The sequence below is a fragment of the Amia ocellicauda genome, chromosome 4 (assembly GCF_036373705.1).
Source record: "Amia ocellicauda isolate fAmiCal2 chromosome 4, fAmiCal2.hap1, whole genome shotgun sequence".
In the NCBI taxonomy this organism is placed as follows: Eukaryota; Metazoa; Chordata; class Actinopteri; order Amiiformes; family Amiidae; genus Amia; species Amia ocellicauda.
In genome coordinates this window covers 1,341,741-1,360,564 of record NC_089853.1, presented here as the reverse complement: position 1 = coordinate 1,360,564, position 18,824 = coordinate 1,341,741, and the positions used below count along the sequence as shown (strand labels likewise).

At 41.8% G+C, this 18,824-nt stretch overlaps 1 protein-coding gene across 2 annotated transcripts in view; it reads left to right on the top strand.

Moving 5' to 3' along the window:
* Positions 1-18,824, top strand: part of galnt18b (UDP-N-acetyl-alpha-D-galactosamine:polypeptide N-acetylgalactosaminyltransferase 18b) — a 148,200-nt gene that overhangs the window by 115,371 nt on the left and 14,005 nt on the right. Inside the window, exon 10 of one of the 2 annotated variants that reach the window (XM_066700415.1) lies at positions 10,504-10,668. The exons of the other annotated variant lie outside the window; for it this stretch is intronic. Coding sequence (XP_066556512.1) covers positions 10,504-10,668 — 165 coding nt within the window. The remainder of the gene's footprint in view (positions 1-10,503; positions 10,669-18,824) is intronic. 2 annotated transcript variants of the gene reach the window in all.

The window sequence follows — 18,824 nt, the reverse complement described above, 5'->3', positions numbered from 1 at the left end:
TTCTATATATAAATATATACACATACACATGCATATTATATACATAAACCTTAAACACAACAGATGTAGGTTTAGAATTAATATTATAAGACCTTTTGGTCAGAATCATAATAAAAGTCATGTTAAAAAAATAATATCAAAATGCTTTACTAATTCATTTAAAAATATGTATTTTGCTAAAAAGACAAGGTTGCAACCCTAAAGTAGATTGTTCATCACATTCGATATTTGAGTCTGATAAAATAACCTTGTTAAGGTAAAAGAAGAAGATGGTATAGCAAATTGCTTCAGTCTCAAACCTTGGATATATCTATTAAATGATAAAGACAGAACTGAAGTTAAGGAGAAGGCTTGCGAATTTAGTCTCAAAGGAGAGAACATTTAAAATAAATGAGTGATTACCTGGAAAAATCTCCTGTCCCACAGTTTCATAACTCTTTCTCACTGTTATTATATGCTGAAGAAACCAAGGAGCAAGCAGCTTTTCCACCTTTCCCGATACAGCATTTTTGGGAAGAATCTAAAGTTTTAGAAAGCAATATGAAATAGTACTGAATTAGAAAGAGAAAGAGATATTAACTGTTCTATGAGATTGAAATGCACAGAATCATTTTAGTTTTTCTCTTAGTCACTACACATCTGTGCAGCAGTATATACATACTCAACAGTGTGAGCAAGATTATTTTTTCACACATGAGAAAATGATAAGTGGATAATAATGTGCAATAAGGGGTACAGTGATCTTGGGAACCGAGTGCGAACAAACTAGAAAGAGAGCAGGAGTTTGATCATTGAAATTCTGCCTTCGTCAAGCCTCGAAGTCTTTTAGTGATTGAAAGGTTAATCTCCCCGACAAGAATGCAATGCCCAGAGTATGAATAGCTGTGTCAATTAGTTGTCCTGTGTTGTTCATTGATTTGTTTCCTCGGCTGATTGCACACTGACTTTCAATGAGAGCGGGTCACAGTTAATTTTACAACATGGAAGGAGAGCTTGGTGTTTGCTTCCCCCCTGAAGGTCATGGTTTAAAATTTCATTTCTCTCGGTACTCCTGGATAATAATGAATCTGTTTGTGTGTATCTGTCGTCATGAAGAACTGGGTATTACCATACTCACTACCTGTTGTGTAATTAAATCACTAGCCGTGTTCACAGCGTGAGTCTTACCTTCTTAAATGAGTTTGCTTTTTCTCCTCGGGATGTGTGTAGAACTTTATAATTACTGAGCATTTCTGAGCTGCAACTACTGCTGGCAGGGGAAATAAAATATTATAGATTATACTTTTTATGTTCACTCTGAACAGTCAGTTTCCCTACATATATATATATATATATATATACACACACACACACACACACACACACACACACACACAAGTATATATCTGATAGGATTACCTTAAGCTTATCCCTTGGGATAAAACTGTAACACATTTCAAAGCCTCCGTGTATTACATGCACATAATTTTCTACTTTTAAACCTGTTGTCGTGCCGCGTGAGAACGTGGCATTTTGTGTGAATGCGTGAGGCGGGAGCACGCATTTTGGAGTGAGGTAACACAATGAAGTTGAATAAGCTTTGATGAAAGAGGCAGGCCTCCAAAGGAATCAGTTCATCCTGATGGAAAAATTGACTTCAAGGGGCTCAAGTAAAATAATATACTGTATATGTGTCTTTTGGTGAGACTCACGTAAAACGCATTGAGACGGAGTGAATTTCAGGCACTTTAACTGGCAATGTTGTGACCTTGACAAAAGTCTCTGCTCTTGAAGCAGTATTAAGCGGATCGTCTCTCCCCTATGAGTCACATGACCTTCACCAGTTAAGTGCAGACAAAGATATAGCAATTCAGGCGAACCCCCTTCTACTGTTTGTAATGACATGAGAAAGGCTGGGTCCGCTTCGCCGCCTCCTCTCTACAGCCGAAACCTGTGGGACGCCTCGATTTGTAAACCCTCTTGCTGGTTTCCAGAGCCTAACGTGTTTATCCTTTCTGTGGAGGTCTGGAGTCATGCCATACACTCAGCGTGCACTGACTCTCAAATACTCACACACCTTGATTTCCCCCAGGACAGGTAGGAGGCGAGTTGGGGTGGGGGGATTGAGGTCAATACCGTCGTTTCTATCCATGATACACAAGCCCTTCCACTAGGGCTGCTAATTAATATTTATATGCATGGTTAACCACATTTATAACCAGAGAGCGAAAGGACTTCACACATGGTTTCTGCACTGCACCAATTGCCAAGCAACGTTTTAAAATGAATCCAATTAAAGGGAACTTGAAAACTTGGGTTTGAGGCCCCGTGTACTTGAACTCTTAAATTCCTCTTTTTTTGAAGGACAATTATAATGTACATGTTGCTTTTTTTTCTGGTGCTTGAAGCATTTTCAGGTACTGATGTTCAAAGCACTCCTCAAGGGAATACATGCAGCTTACACACCATGATGGGGTAGGTAAAAAAAAAAAAAATGCAATTAAAAAGTATTATAGCCTGCCGACCATTTAACTTATTAAATTAGCCACAAGTCAAACCGGGGTAAATGTCAGCTTACTCTTCAAAGCTCTGCCTCCCCCTGAGTCAAATCCTGCCATGTTCATTACTCTGAGTATTAGAAAAGCAGTATGCGTTCTGAGGCACCTTTTATACTTTGCATCCTAACTTGCCTCACTCATGAATAGAAATTGAATGCGGAGTTGGGGAGAGGGAACCCAGATTCCATTAGCTAAATAGCACTTACTGCGTTAATTGCAAAGAGATTAGCCGGTGACTGGGAGAAAGGAAAGAAAAAAAGTGCAATCCATCAGACCTCACTTTCAATGAATATCCCCTGTACAGTCATTTAACTAATGAAGCATTGTTTTTGGATAATACAAACCAGGAGCTCTTGTACAAGAAACAACATCCTCTTCAAGAAGAGAGAGGCCAAATGAAATGGCTTCACAGAAGGAATGCACCTGTTTCTTTTTGAATTTAGTTGTAATTATCTCACCACTATTTTATTTTTAATTTGTCGGAGTGACAAAAACACTCTGTAGCAGATGATAACTTGAGGCACAGCGCAAAGGTATAAATAAATAAAATAGTCTTTATTATAATTTGGTTTAACTGGCTTTACGGTGTCTATCTCCTACAGAGGCAAGCTTACTGGACACGCACGTGGCTGGCTCAGTATGTATTATTTGTAACTCACAGAAAGTGTCAAATGAAAGAAACAAAATTATTTTAAGTAAATATTGACAAGATGAATGGAATCCAGCTGCCCTTCTGTGGAAGAAGGGGAGTTTGCCCTGATCAATAGGAGCTTTAAGAAATATTGATGAGCTCATCCCCATTGGAACAACATGGTATAACTTGCTTTCTATTGAAAGTGGTTTTGTTATGTATGCTGTAATGTTCTCAGTCTTCTCACTCCTAGAACAGGCCCCAGATTGATCAGACTTGTTTGTAGCTACCATAAGGCCAGGTCCAGTGGAGCTGTTAAGAATGCCAATGACTCAGGCCTTGTCTTAAAATTATGTCTATAGCACACAAAATACTTGTTTATGTTATGCTTGAATATATGCCTGAAGTTTCAATATACATCAGTTAACAAATCTTTGTAGAATATGACATAACCAGATGCTTAAAATACCAAAGAAAGGGTGGACGAGTAGACAGACAGATAGACTCAGATGCGTGCGCACACACATGCACACACACACACATACATGCACACACACACACACACACACACACACACTCACGCAGAAACCAGTCATTATAGGGTTTTCAATAAACATAAGACTATTTAAAATGGAATGAAAGATTCTGAAGCAGATAAAAGAGTTTAGGGAAATAAAGTTATGCTAATGTAGTTCTACAGAGATCATCTTTAATATTTTTCCAAACTTAAACTATCAACAAAATATTGACTGTCGATCAAAGTTTTATCTTCAAGCTTTTCAGCAATTAATTTAACATTTAATCTATAATGTGTGAATGATAATCTTTTTTTTTGTTTCCTTTTATTTACAGTATTTATTTAAAACAGAGGACCAATTAATGACTCATACTGAAAATAAATAAATAGTAGAAAAAGTCCATCATGATTTCTGTATGTTTCTGCACTGTGACTAGTGTTTAACTTTGATTGGATCTAATTTTATGTGGATTTTAAGTACTGAAAACAGTACTGTGCAAAAGTTTTAGGCAGGTGTGAAAAAATGCTGTAAAGTAAGAATGGTTTCAAAAATAGACATGTTAATAGATTATATTTATCAATTAACAAAATGCAAAGTGAGTGAACAGAAGAAAAATCTACATCAAATCAATATTTGGTGTGACCACCCTTTGCCTTCAAAACAGCATCAATTCTTCTAGATACACTTGCACAGTTTTTGAAGGAACTCGGCAGTTAGTTTGGGCCAAACATCTTGGAGAACTGTGGATTTAGGCAGCCTCAGTTGCTTCTCTCTCTTCATGTAATCCCAGACAGACTCGATGATGTTGAGATCAGAGCTCTGTGGGGGCCATACCATCACTTCCAGGACTCCTTGTTCTTCTTCACGCTGAAGATAGTTCTTAATGACTTTCACTGTATGTTTGGGGTCATTGTCATGCTGCAGATTAAATCTGGGCCAATCAGATGCCTCCCTGATGGTATTGCATGATGGATAAGTATCTGCCTGTACTTCTCAGCATTGAGGAGACCATTAATTCTGAGCAAATCCCCAACTCCATTTGCAGAAATGCAGCCCCAAACTTGCAAGGAACCTCCATCATGCTTCACTGTTGCCTGCAGACACTCGTTCGTGTACCGCTCTCCAGCCCTTCGGCGCACTGCCTTCTGCTACAGCCAAATATTTCAAATTGTGACTCATCAGTCCAGAGCACCTGCTGCCATTTTTCTGCACCCCAGTTCCTGTGTTTTCGTGCATAGTTGAGTCACTTGGCCTTGTTTCCAAGTCAGAGGTATGGCTTTTTCGCAACAAGTCTTCCATGAAGGCAACTTCTGACCAGACTTCTCCGGACCGTAGATGGGTGTACCAGGGTCCCACTGTTTTCTGCCAATTCTGAGCTGATGGCACTGCTGGACATCTTCCGATTGCGAAGGGAAGTAAGCATGATGTGTCTTGCATCTGCTGGAGTAAGTCTCCTTGGCCGACCACTGTGTCTATGGCCCTCAACGTTGCCCATTTCTTTGTGTTTCTTCAAAAGAGCTTGGGCAGCACATCTGGAATCCCCTGTCTGCCTTGACATTTCTGCCTGGGAGAGACCTTGCTGATGCAGTAGAACTACCTTGTGTCTTGTTGCTGTGCTCAGTCTTGACATGGTGAATGACTTTTGACAGTAAACTGTCTTCAGCAACCTCACCTTGTTAGCTTGGCTGTTCCTCACCCAGTTTTATTCCTCCTACCCAGCTGTTTCTGTTTCAGTTAATGATTGTGTTTCAACCTACATATTGAATTGATGATCATTAGCACCTGTTTGGTGTAATTGTTTAATCATACACCTGACTATATGCCTACAAAATCCCTGACTGTGTGCAAGTGTATCTAGATGAATTGATGCTGTTTTGAAGGCAAAGGGTGGTCACACCAAATATTGATTTGATGTCGATTTTTCTTCTGTTCACTCACTTTGCATTTTGTTAATTGATAAATATAATCTATTAACATGTCTATTTTTGAAAGCATTCTTACTTTACAGCATTTTTTCACACCTGCCTAAAACTTTTGCACAGTACTGTATGTTTTATTTACTCATTTAGATCTCTATTCCTTCTTAGCCATCTACATTTTCATGACAAATCATTTACTATTCTGGTCACAACCATTCACAGGGCATAAATAATTGAACAAGCCAGTCTTCTATATTGCCACAGCTGTTCAATTGACCCTCAGCACTGACAAGATATTGCAGAGGAAATAGTCTGCTGGGACTGATGTTTACAGTGGGCTGTGGAGCCCTGGGATGGCTTACAAAACTGTGGAGGAAACTTTATAAATTGGGCCACTTTAAGTTCAGGGTGCTTTGAGTTAAAACTGAATATGATTTCTAGTTATCGTTTAGAAAATGTGCTTGACCTTCTTTTAGCAATTAATGTGAATAAATGCCTTATAAATATCATCCTTAAATGTCACTCCTAAAAGGAAAACAGACCACATTTAAAAAGGCAACACCAAGCAACATAAAACACCTCTTAAAAAAACAAAAAATATTATTCATGAAAAATTATTTTTGTTTGTTTTCCCAGGCAGCAGGGAGTTTAGTTTAAGGAAATTTTTTATACTTTTAATTAGATAGAAAAGACCTTTAACTTTCAAAACAGATAACAAAATAACAGATTGTGAATAACATTAAATTTGCATTGTATGTGGAAGCATTCCTCAGCAGCAATACAAATATTGATTTCAAGTGCAAATTATCTTTTGTGAGACCAAGGATTAAAGTTATTGAATTAAAACAAGAGGGGAAAATGTACCCCTAAGATGGGATCTCCTTTGTGAGAAAGGCCAATACTTTGTCTACCATCACAGTGAATATACCTCTCTGCTTTGAAATGCAGTTTTAGTCTGGTTTATATAAGCATCTGGGATTTTTTTTTAAGCTGAAAACATTATTATGGTATGTCTCATAAAACACTTTTTCGTCAGACAGTTTGTAACTTTAAATAATATATACTAACATTTAAAAAAGAAAACTCACTTTCATCTTTACCAACACTTTATACTTCACTTAGGTTTGATTTTAAGCAAACATGATTGATAAAAAGGCAAGTATGGTGAATGTATACCTCCAGAAATTCTGTAGTGTATCATGTTGAGAACATCATTAAATTATAATTCATGGTACATATAGAAGGTTTTTACAAATTCATCTTATTCCCGAGTGCAGCCGAACATTTTTTTGGATGTAGATGAAAGAGACTGAATTTCCAAGAATATGTAATAGGGGATTGAGAGGATTATTTCAGACTTGCTCTTAAGATTCTGAAACTGTTTGATTGTAAGTCCTTTTAAAGTTAACAGGTTTGTTAGTGGGAAAAACAACAACACACAAAAAAAACATTGAGTTTTGAACTCAAAAGGGAGTGTGAATGCCCTTGAAATTGTGTCAGTGAGTGTTTTTTATACCCTGCTATGGCATCAAGATCTTTTCCAAGAACCTTACTTTGAAATCTTTTCTCCTGTGGCCGTTTTATTTTTTAAGATGATATTTGAGGGGAATTTGTACTGTTGAGGGGTAGTTCTGCACAGTTCTTCTAGTTTGCCAACACAAGATAATATGATGCCGTGAAATGCAAATTAACACAAAGGAGGAGGGGCCTGTGTGGGAGACATTTGCATAAACTACCACTAGAACAAGCAGCTGTATTTCAACACCTATTAGCTCTTTCTTTGCCTCTTTGTTTTTACTGTATTATATTGCACCTCATTCTACACACAGTGCATATGAGCCTTCCTCGCAGCACACAATCTTTTTGTGCTTTTAATTTGCCTGCATTTGGTAATACACTGAACAGCTATAACATAATGACCACCTGCCTAATATTGTGTAGGTCCCCCTTTTGCCGCCAAAACAGCCCTGACCCATCGAGGCATGGACTCCACTAGACCTCTGAAGGTGTGCTGTGGTATCTGGCATCAAGACGTTAGCAGCAGATCCTTTAAGTCCTATAAGTTGCGAGGTGGGGCCTCCATGGATCGGACTTGTTTGTCCAGCACATCCCACAGATGTGACTTTGATGTTGACTTTGAGGCCAAGTCAACACCTTGAACTCGTGATTCATCACACCAGGCCACCTTCTTCCATTGCTCCGTGGTCCAGTTCTGATGCTCACATGCCCTTTGTAGGCGCTTTCGGCAGTGGACAGGTCAGCATGGGCACCCTGACTGGTCTGCGGCTACGCAGCCCCATACGCAACAAACTGCGATGCACTGTGTGTTCTGACACCTTTCTATCAGAACCAGCATTAACTTTTTCAGCAATTTGAGCTACAGTAGCTCGTCTGTTGGATCGGACCACACGGGCCAGCCTTCACTTCCCACGTGCATCAATGAGCCTTGGCCGCCCATGACCCTGTTGCCGGGTCACCGCTTTTCCTTCCTTGGTCCACTTTTGATAGGTACTGATCACTGCAGACCGGGAACACCCCACAAGAGCTGCAGTTTTGGAGATGCTCTGACCCAGTCGTCTAGCCATCACAATTTGTCCCTTGTCAAAGTCGCTCAGATCCTTACGCCCATTTTTCCTGCTTCTAAACATTAACTTTGAGGACAAAATGTTCACTTGCTGCCTAATATATCCCACCCACTGACACAAATGAGATTATCTGTGTTATTCACTTCACCTGTCAGTGGTCATAATGTTATGGCTGATCGGCGTATATACATTGTTTCAGGTGCAAGATCCAGTTCCTTGTTTTGCAAATTAACATGTCAACATGTGTTGACCAGTGCATAGATGTGTAAGAATGTAGGATGATGCAGCTACATGGTGCACTTAGATTAATATGTTGTAAGATTTTAGGCTGTGCAGAGAAATTTAAGGTTGAAATGAACACATCCATTAACGGAGTTTCATGGTACAAATAAAGATAATATAATATGACATTCTATTGGTTGTTGTTTTGCTAAATAATATATAAAGATGACAACCAGACTTTAAATAATTGCTCTTCTCCAAGCATTGAAGTGTTAGACTCTTATCAAGAACAACATGTAATAAATGTAATTACTTACTAACACTTTTAATTAAAACCCCATCCCTTTCTGCTTCAGTTAATGTCTGTCCCATGACACTCTGGAGAACAGAATGTTCTGGAGAGATTTTCAGTGGTATAATTGAATAAGTATAGTCTTTAAGTTAAAACAAAGTCATAAAACTAATAAGAACTAGTGACAGCATTTGTATATTCCCTAAATCATGTCTAAATGCCCTTCAAGTTATTCCCATGATTCTCTAAGTTGTACGATTTTCCTCTCTCTCTCTCTCTCTCTCTCTGTATATATAAATACACACACACAGGTTTTCTGTGACCTTTTTAATTATACTGAACATGCAGCTGAGATATCTGTTCTCTTTCAAAGCACAGAGGTTATTTCAAAGTGATCCTTGGAAGTCGCATGGCAGCTCATACATTATTTTTTATAAATAGACCCTGTTAAACCAATCAGGCCTATTTCTTAATCCTGTGTTAAGACACAGAAACAGTGTATTCCTCTCATTGCATGGAGCATGGGAACCTGAACACATCACATACAGTGTGGTTCTTAGAAAAGAAACTGATGTTTTTTGTTCAATTGTTTAAATTTCTTTCCAGAACTGTTTGCTGTGATGAAAAACCTTTAGAACAATTAAACCTGTGCTTTTTACTGTCTTTATCTTGGAAGCCTGTGTATGCATTTCATTTGTGTTGCAAAGAGCTGCATTTGCAATGTAGGGAAGGACTGGTGGGAACAAGCTGTGGATGCCAGCTGTTTAATACACTGGCTGTTAGTCCACGGCTCCTGTGCTTCCATCTCTGTATCCAGGTGTCGGCTGCATAGCGAGCACGTGAACGCCATTAACACCGATGGTGCTGTAGCGCGTTTTCAATTCAAATGCAAAGCAAGTTTCCTCTTTAAATTACTGCAATCTGAGAGACCTGCTTTGTCTGCTTTTGCATTTCCTAAATGTCAGTGGATCATTTGTTTTGTTCCCTCAGCTGGTGAAATTTAAGCAGTTGCAAAAATGTGCTGCTGTGGTCATCCTTGAAAATGTGGCGCTTTGGGTATTTCATTCAAATGAATGTGCTATATGAAATTCATGGTCCTTGTGTTGTTAAATATTTGTCAGGGACTAATGCATATTTTTCGACTTTCAGTTTGTGTTACTTTGTGCAGCTGAGCTATTAAAGAGAACCATTCTCATGTAGTATTAACAACCTATGGGTGAGGGGTGGGATGTACAGGCTACCAATCACATTCTGCCCCGGCAAACAATTAATGAGAAGAACTAAAACAAAATTTTGTCCTGTTTAAAATCAAGTTTGTGATTTTTCAGTTCCCTGCTCACATGATCGTTGCTATTCCCATGGCATTCTCACATCTAAACTGTAGTGGCCTGTACAGAATCTGCATTCACATATGGCAGTGACATTTGTCTTATAAGCACAAATCTACACTGTTATGTGTATGCCACGTGTAAAAAATGCACTTGAATGTCCTGATGAATTATGCATTTAAAGCTAGCTTAATGCAGATATTCAGAATGCAGCATGCATGCATACTATACTACACTGTGAAATACAGCTCCAAGTGTTTCAGATTTCTGTGCCGATGCAGAATGGATTGAAACCTTCTACCTGGTTTATAAATGAAACTCCCCATTTCAGTTAAATTCAGTATTAACTCTGGCATCCAGAAGTTTTATATTTTCACATTATTAATGTATGGCTGATACATTTTGAATGGACGATGGTTTTAAATGGTTACTCTCTCTGAGCTCCGACTCCCTGGTGTCCTGTCCTTACAGAATGTTTACTACACCAGCACCCAGCAGTTCCATGTCGGGGTGTTGAGCCCCACCATCGATGACGACGACAATAAGTGCCTGGTGGACGTCAACAGCAGGCCCAGGCTGATCGAGTGCAGCTATGCCAAAGCCAAGCGAATGAAACTGTACTGGCTGTTTACTCAGGTACGTAATAACCACAAATGAAGCTAAATTAAATATCGACTAGTTGTCAGAGACAAATTCATCTTTTCAGAGGCTATAAACAAAGTTCTTGTTACATCTGAGAGACCACAGAGGCATGAGGATATTTGTTGCAGGTAATGCGAGTATCATAGCAAATGTTTTTTGTTTGTTTGTAGTGTGTTATGAGGCCCTTTAGTCTAATATGATGGGGCTACATGGGATACATTTTAAAATTAAGAACAAACTTTTTTCACACGAATTAAGGGAAAACTAAATTCCCCTGACTCAAGGGTATCAGAAAGTCAAATTCACTTTTCCGTTATATATTTTTGTAACATATTCTGGAAATATAATTAATTGGATAGTGTTTTAGTCAGTTCCCAAGTTTCTTCAAGTCTGCCATCTTAACTAAGCCAGTTTCAAAGCTATCAGGGCTCCATAAATGTTCAATGGATTACCCCAGATAGTGTGTATAAATACCAAGGCTGTGCAACAGCGCAGATACACAAAGGCATTGTAGAGTCATAAATTAGTAAAGCCCACATGCGTCTGTCAAGACTAATGGCTCTGCCCGCGGAAGGATGTAGCAAAATGCTTTATTTTGCAATTTCAGATAATGCTAGCCGGATGTCACTTAAGTCTTCAATTACAGTAGCAGACAAAAAATATTATTAAGGGCAGACTCTGTGGATGCAGTGGTCCCTTAAACATGAGTTCAGTGCGTTCTCTTTCACTACCCAACCATATCATGAAGGAAAGCTGATAAAAAGCCACGTCAGAAAAGCTGTTAAACCCAGAGCAAACACCTTTCATTAATTTTTTATGGATTCTGGAAGACTGTAAAGTGTATTGAAGGACACAGTTAAACAGTCCGTATGACTGGCCAGAGACAGCCGAAAAGACAGGGTTACTGTGCAGGTGGTTTGTGAACAGACATTTCCTGTTAGTACTAGTGTTTAATTACGGCAACAGCACCTTCCAGGCATTTCTAAATGGGGATTGAGTAGTTAGTACACATAGCCTGTTAGTATACAAATCCATGGAGTGACCGTCCAAAGTTTACAAACATTCTTTCCCGTTTTCTGTGGGCTGAATCCGTGTTTAACAAAATCTCAGCGATGTCATTGATATATAATTAGTGTAATGATCATTATTTATTTACCTAAATTAATCACTGAATAACGTTTTTTCACAAGAAGGGTGCAAAACGTCCACACAGATATCACGGTCTTCCAGTGATTGCCACATGGAGTAAGTCTCAAATTTGAGAAGTCTCAGTAGACCCAAAGGAGCTCAGAACACACATATGATAATGGCCAGCAATTATGCACTCTAATGTATTGCTCTGAAAGTGCAAGGTCATTATCAATAAGTAATGGAAGTGCAGTGTGCTATTTGATCAATGGTACTAGACAGCTCTGAGGCATATCATTACAGAGAAGGACTTCTTCAATATTGTACTTTTATAACTCAGTCAAGAGGTTATCATTTTTTTTGCTTTGCAGAAATGTGGGAATGCTAAGAGGATTTTAAACTGTGGTTGACAGTCTGATGCTGTGAATAGACCTGAAGGAGAGTATGACCTAGAAGCAGCCTATGACAGCCGAGTACCTAAAAAGGCATGCATGCTGGGAGATAAATGAGGAACATGGAAAATGGGATAGAATTAGTGTATGCACACACATACATATATATATACAGTGAGGGAAAAAAGTATTTGATCCCCTGCTGATTTTGTACGTTTGCCCACTGACAAAGAAATGATCAGTCTATAATTTTAATGGTAGGTGTATTTTAACAGTGAGAGACAGAATAACAACAAAAAAATCCAGAAAAACGCATTTCAAAAAAGTTATACATTGATTTGCATGTTAATGAGGGAAATAAGTATTTGACCCCTTCGACTTAGTACTTGTTGGCAAAACCCTTGTTGGCAATCACAGAGGTCAGACGTTTCTTGTAGTTGGCCACCAGGTTTGCACACATCTCAGGAGGGATTTTGTCCCCCTCCTCTTTGCAGATCCTCTCCAAGTCATTAAGGTTTCGAGGCTGACGTTTGGCAACTCGAACCTTCAGCTCCCTCCACACATTTTCTATGGGATTAAGGTCTGGAGACTGGCTAGGCCACTCCAGGACCTTAATGTGCTTCTTCTTGAGCCACTCCTTTGTTGCCTTGGCTGTGTGTTTTGGGTCATTGTCATGCTGGAATACCCATCCACGACCCATTTTCAATGCCCTGGCTGAGGGAAGGAGGTTCTCACCCAAGATTTGACGGTACATGGGCCCGTCCATCGTCCCTGTGATGTGGTGCAGTTGTCCTGTCCCGTTAGCAGAAAAACACAGCCAAAGCATAATGTTTCCACCTCCATGTTTGACGGTGGGGATGGTGTTCTTGGGGTCATTCCTCCTCCTCCAAACATGGCGAGTTCAGTTGATGCCAAAGAGCTCGATTTTGGTCTCATCTGACCACAACTCTTACACCCAGTTCTCCTCTGAATCATTCAGATGTTCATTGGCAAACTTCAGATGGGCCTGTACATGTGCTTTCTTGAGCAGGGGGACCTTGCGGGCGCTGCAGGATTTCAGTCCTTCACGGCGTAGTGTGTTACCAATTGTTTTCTTGGTGACTATGGTCCCAGCTGCCTTGAGATCATTAACAAGATCCTCCCGTGTAGTTCTGGGCTGATTCCTCACCGTTCTCATGATCATTGAAACTCCACGAGGTGAGATCTTGCATGGAGCCCCAGACCGAGGGAGACTGACAGTTATTTTGTGTTTCTTCCATTTGCGAATAATTGCACCAACTGTTGTCACCTTCTCACCAAGCTGCTTGCTACAATCTTGTCCCTGACATCCTTGGACAGCTCTTTGGTCTTGGCCATGGTGGAGAGTTTGGAATCTGATTGATTGATTGCTTCTGTGGACAGGTGTCTTTTATACAGGTAACGAGCTGAGATTAGGAGCACTCTCTTAAAGGGAGTGCTCATAATCTCAGCTCGTTACCTGTATGAAAGACACCTGGGAGCCAGAAATCTTATTGATTGATAGGGGATCAAATACTTATTTCCCTCATTAACATGCAAATCAATTTATAACTTTTTTGAAATGCGTTTTTCTGGATTTTTTTGTTGTTATTCTGTCTCTCACTGTTAAAATACACCTACCATTAAAATTATAGACTGATCATTTCTTTGTCAGTGGGCAAACGTACAAAATCAGCAGGGGATCAAATACTTTTTTCCCTCACTGTATGTACACTCACCTAAAGGATTATTAGGAACACCTGTTCAATTTCTCATTAATGTAATTATCTAACCAACCAATCACATGGCAGTTGCTTCAATGCATTTAGGGGTGTGGTCCTGGTCAAGACAACCTCCTGAACTCCAAACTGAATGTCTGAATGGGAAAGAAAGGTGATTTAAGCAATTTTGTGCGTGGAATGGTTGTTGGTGCCAGACGGGCCGGTCTGAGTATTTCACAATCTGCTCAGTTACTGGGATTTTCACGCACAACCATTTCTAGGGTTTACAAAGAATGGTGTGAAAAGGGAAAAACATCCAGTATGCGGCAGTCCTGTGGGCGAAAATGCCTTGTTGATGCTAGAGGTCAGAGGAGAACGGGCCGACTGATTCAAGCTGATAGAAGAGCAACTTTGACTGAAATAACCACTCGTTACAACCGAGGTATGCAGCAAAGCATTTGTGAAGCCACAACACGTACAACCTTGAGGCGGATGGGCTACAACAGCAGAAGACCCCACCGGGTACCACTCATCTCCACTACAAATAGGAAAAAGAGGCTACAATTTGCACAAGCTCACCAAAATTGGACAGTTGAAGACTGGAAAAATGTTGCCTGGTCTGATGAGTCTCGATTTCTGTTGAGACATTCAGATGGTAGAGTCAGAATTTGGCGTAAACAGAATGAGAACATGGATCCATCATGCCTTGTTACCACTGTGCAGGCTGGTGGTGGTGGTGTAATGGTGTGGGGGATGTTTTCTTGGCACACTTTAGGCCCCTTAGTGCCAATTGGGCATCGTTTAAATGCCATGGCCTACCTGAGCATTGTTTCTGACCATGTCCATCCCTTTATGACCACCATGTACCCATCCTCTGATGGCTACTTCCAGCAGGATAATGCACCATGTCACAAGGTCGAATCATTTCAAATTGGTTTCTTGAACATGACAATGAGTTCACTGTACTAAACTGGCCCCCACAGTCACCAGATCTCAACCCAATAGAGCATCTTTGGGATGTGGTGGAACGGGAGCTTCGTGCCCTGGATGTGCATCCCACAAATCTCCATCAACTGCAAGATGCTATCCTATCAATATGGGCCAACATTTCTAAAGAATGCTTTCAGCACCTTGTTGAATCAATGCCACGTAGAATTAAGGCAGTTCTGAAGGCGAAAGGGGGTCAAACACAGTATTAGTATGGTGTTCCTAATAATCCTTTAGGTGAGTGTATATATATATTGTAACACGGCTGGGGGTTGGGACATGTTGACACGGGGTCAAGGTTAGTGCACAGGGAGACAGACAAACCAGGCAGCCACAGATGGGTTGAAAAATGGAGTGTTCCGTTATTTTATTAACGGCAGTTGGTTTGCGAGACGGGGTCTTGTAAAGAATAAAAAAAGGAAAGAAAAAAAACAAAAAGAAACCTATACTCCGTGCTCGGGTCTGGCTAACCTCTTGCTGGGCGTCGGCCTTAACTAGCTCCGGACCTCTGAGAGGCTTACCGGGTTAGGTAACAAAAGAAACAAAACAAATAGGAAGAAGGAAGGCTCTTGGTCTTTGGCCCGTTCAGGTTCAGGTTCAGGTTCAGGTTCAGGTTCAGGTTCCTTATTTCCAACTTCCTCCTTCCCTCCCTGTTGTACTCCCTGTCAAACAAAGGAAACCCATCCCCTTATGTAGGAAGTTGAGTTTGGTTAACGAGCACCAGGTGTGGTGGACCTGTTTCTTATTCACAGGTCTGGGCCAGTCTTTAATTGCTGCCACTTTCTTCTCCTGAGGCTTAATCAGGCCCCGACCGATTGTGAACCCCAGATAGTCTGCCTCGTTCAATGCGCATTTGCATTTGCATTTCCCAATCCTCACTGTGGATGACAACGTCGTCGAGGTAGGCAGTGACATACTGATGGTGGTCCCTCAGAACTCAGTCCATTAAACGCTGGAACGTTGCAGGTGCGCCATGAAGTCCGAAGGGCAGCATGCGGTACTGGAAGAGACCGTCCGGGGTTGAGAAAGCAGTCTTCTCTCTGGCAGCGGGAGTGAGTGGGACTTGCCAATACCCCTTGGTCAAGTCCAGGGTGGTGCCTTCCCCAACCGGTCGATAAGCTCGTCAACCCTAGGCATGGGATACGCATTGAAGTCAGAGATCTCATTCAACTTCCGAAAGTCATTGCAGAAGCGGATGGAACCGTCAGGCTTGGGAACGAGTACGATCGGGCTCGACCAGGCACTGTGGGACTCTTCTATGACTCTCATATCCAGCATCTTCTGCACTTCACTCCTGATGGCCTCTCGTCTGGCCTCGGGTACCCTGTAGGGTCGAAGGGTTACCTTTTTCCCTGGTGCTGTCTTGATGTCATGTTGGACCAGCTTTGTGTGTCCGGGACTGCTTGAGAACACATCAGTGTTACGGTCGACAAGCTCCCGCACTTCCTGGGTTTGATGAGGAGCCAGCTCCGTTCCAGTGACAATCGTCTCTCTGGGTGGTTGGCTGGAACCGGTTTGGGGAAGACAACTGAACAGAGCATCTCTCTCAATCCATTTTTTAAGCAAATTGACATGGTATAGTTGGGTCTCTTTTCTTCTCCCAGGTTGCCTCACTTTATAATTCACCTCGCCAACTTTCTCAGTTATTTCATACAGACCTTGCCAGGTAGCCAGGAACTTACACTCTGCCGTGGGGATGAGAACCATGACCCTTTCTCCGACCTGGAACTCCCGTGGCTGAGCAACCCTGTTATAAGCTTGCTGCTGGGCATGTTGAGCTTTTTCCATGTTTTCTTTTACAATCGGCATGATTTGTTCCATTCTGGTTTTCATCCCCTCGATGTGTTCAATCAGGGTTCTGTGTGGGCAGGGCTGCTCCTCCCATGATTATTTGGCTATATCCAGTAGGCCACGTGGTCTTCGGGCATATAGCAACTCAAAAGGGGAGAATCCTGTGGATGCCTGCGGGACCTCCCGGATGGCAAACATGAGGTATGGCAGCAGTTGGTCCCAGTTTTTCCCATCCTTCTCTATAACCTTGCGCAACATGCTTTTGAGAGTCTTGTTGAACCGTTCCACCAATCCATCTGTTTGGGGGTGGTACACAGAAGTCCTTTGCCGTTTCACCTGCATGAGGCAACAAAGGTCTTTCATCAGCCGAGACATGAAGGGGGTTCCTTGGTCAGTCAGTATCTCTTTCGGTATGTCAACTCGGCTGAACAGCAAAAAAAGTTCTTTGGAAATGGTTTTAGAGGACGTATTGCGCAAGGCCGCGGCTTCGGGGTATGACGACGAGCCCATTTTGTGGTTTTGATTAACACTTTTCTTTTCCTTTTGGTCATTGTTTTACCTGCTGTTTCGCTGTCTCTCACCATGTTATCGGGTTCCCTTCGGGCTTCTTCCCAAAGTGCATGGAAAAGTGTACAGTCACGCCCAATGAGAGTGGGCACAGGTAGGTTTTCCACCACCCCTACTTGGAGTGTACACAGACCCCGGGGTGTGGCTAACGTCACCTGAGTGGTTGGATAACTTCTGGTGTCCCCATGGATGCAGGAAAGGGAGAGAGGTTCTTTTGGGTCAAGTGCAGCAGGGTCGACAAGAGACCGTTGGACCAATGTGACCATGCTTCCTGAGTCGATCAGTGCCTGGACCATTTGGCCTCTGATTCTGACAGAACATTCTGGTGGGGGTTCCACTCTGGTTTCCAGGAAGGTGGTTAAGAGATTACAGCCCTTACTTTCCGAATGTCTGGAAGAAGATTCAGTTGGCATGGGGACATCATTCAGGTGGCATTGCCATGCGATATGTCCGGTCTCCCCACAGCGGTGGCACGTCTGAGCACCTCGGTCAACTAGGCCCCTCGCCCCTTTCCTTGTTGTTGAGGTCCCTTTTCCTTGCCTCTTTCATAGTTCCAACTAGGTCGGAAGGCTATGAAGGCTTCTCAAGATGTTCCTCCTTGTTCCGGCTGCAGCCATCTCTTGGTGAGGCGGATGAGATCATGCATCTGAGCTCTGGGTGATTGTCCACTCTGGAAGGTCCAGGCATGGTAGCGCTGCGCTCTCACATACAGGTTAAGGCCAATACGTTTCAGTATTTCAGCCTTGAGGGTGTCATACACTCGTGTTGTCTCTGCCTCGAGGTCGTGGTACGTCTTTTTTGCTTCCCCCGTTAGAAATGGTGCGATCAGCCCAGCCCACTGGTCTTTTGGCCATTTCTCTCGTTCCGCAGTCCTTTCAAAGACACTCAGGTACGCCTCCCCGTGATCATGTTCATTCATTTTAGGGATAAAGCTTGCCAATTTATTCCTAGAGGGAGATTGTTGTGAGCTCACCCTGCAGCATTGTTGTATTCCTACGCTGCTCCTGGATTAACTCGTGAGTCGACACGCATTGAGCGAGATTGGCTTCTACAAGTTGTTTAAGTATTGCTTCCATTTTCCAAGGTGACAGGTCTGTCTATGAACCACCAGAGCCTGCCCGCATTCTCCACCAAGTGTAACATGGCTGGGGGTTGGGACGTGTTGACACGGGGTCAAGGTTAGTGCACAGGGAGACAGACAAACCAGGAAGCCACAGATGGGTTGAAAAACGGAGCGTTCCGTTATTTTATTAACGGCAGTTGGTTTGCGAGACAGGGTCTTGTAAAGAATAAAAAAAGGAAAAAAAAAAAAAAAAAAAAAAAAAAGAAACCTATACTCCGTGCTCGGGTCTGGCTAACCCCTTGCTGGGTGTCGGCCTTAACCAACTCCGGACCTCTGAGAGGCTTACCGGGTTAGGAAACAAAACAAATAGGAAGTAGGAAGGCTCTTGGTCTTTGGCAGGTTCAGGTTCCTTGGTTCCTTATTCCCAACTCCCAACTCCCAACTCCCAACTCCCAACTCCCAACTCCCAACTCCCAACTCCCAACTCCCAACTCCCAACTCCCA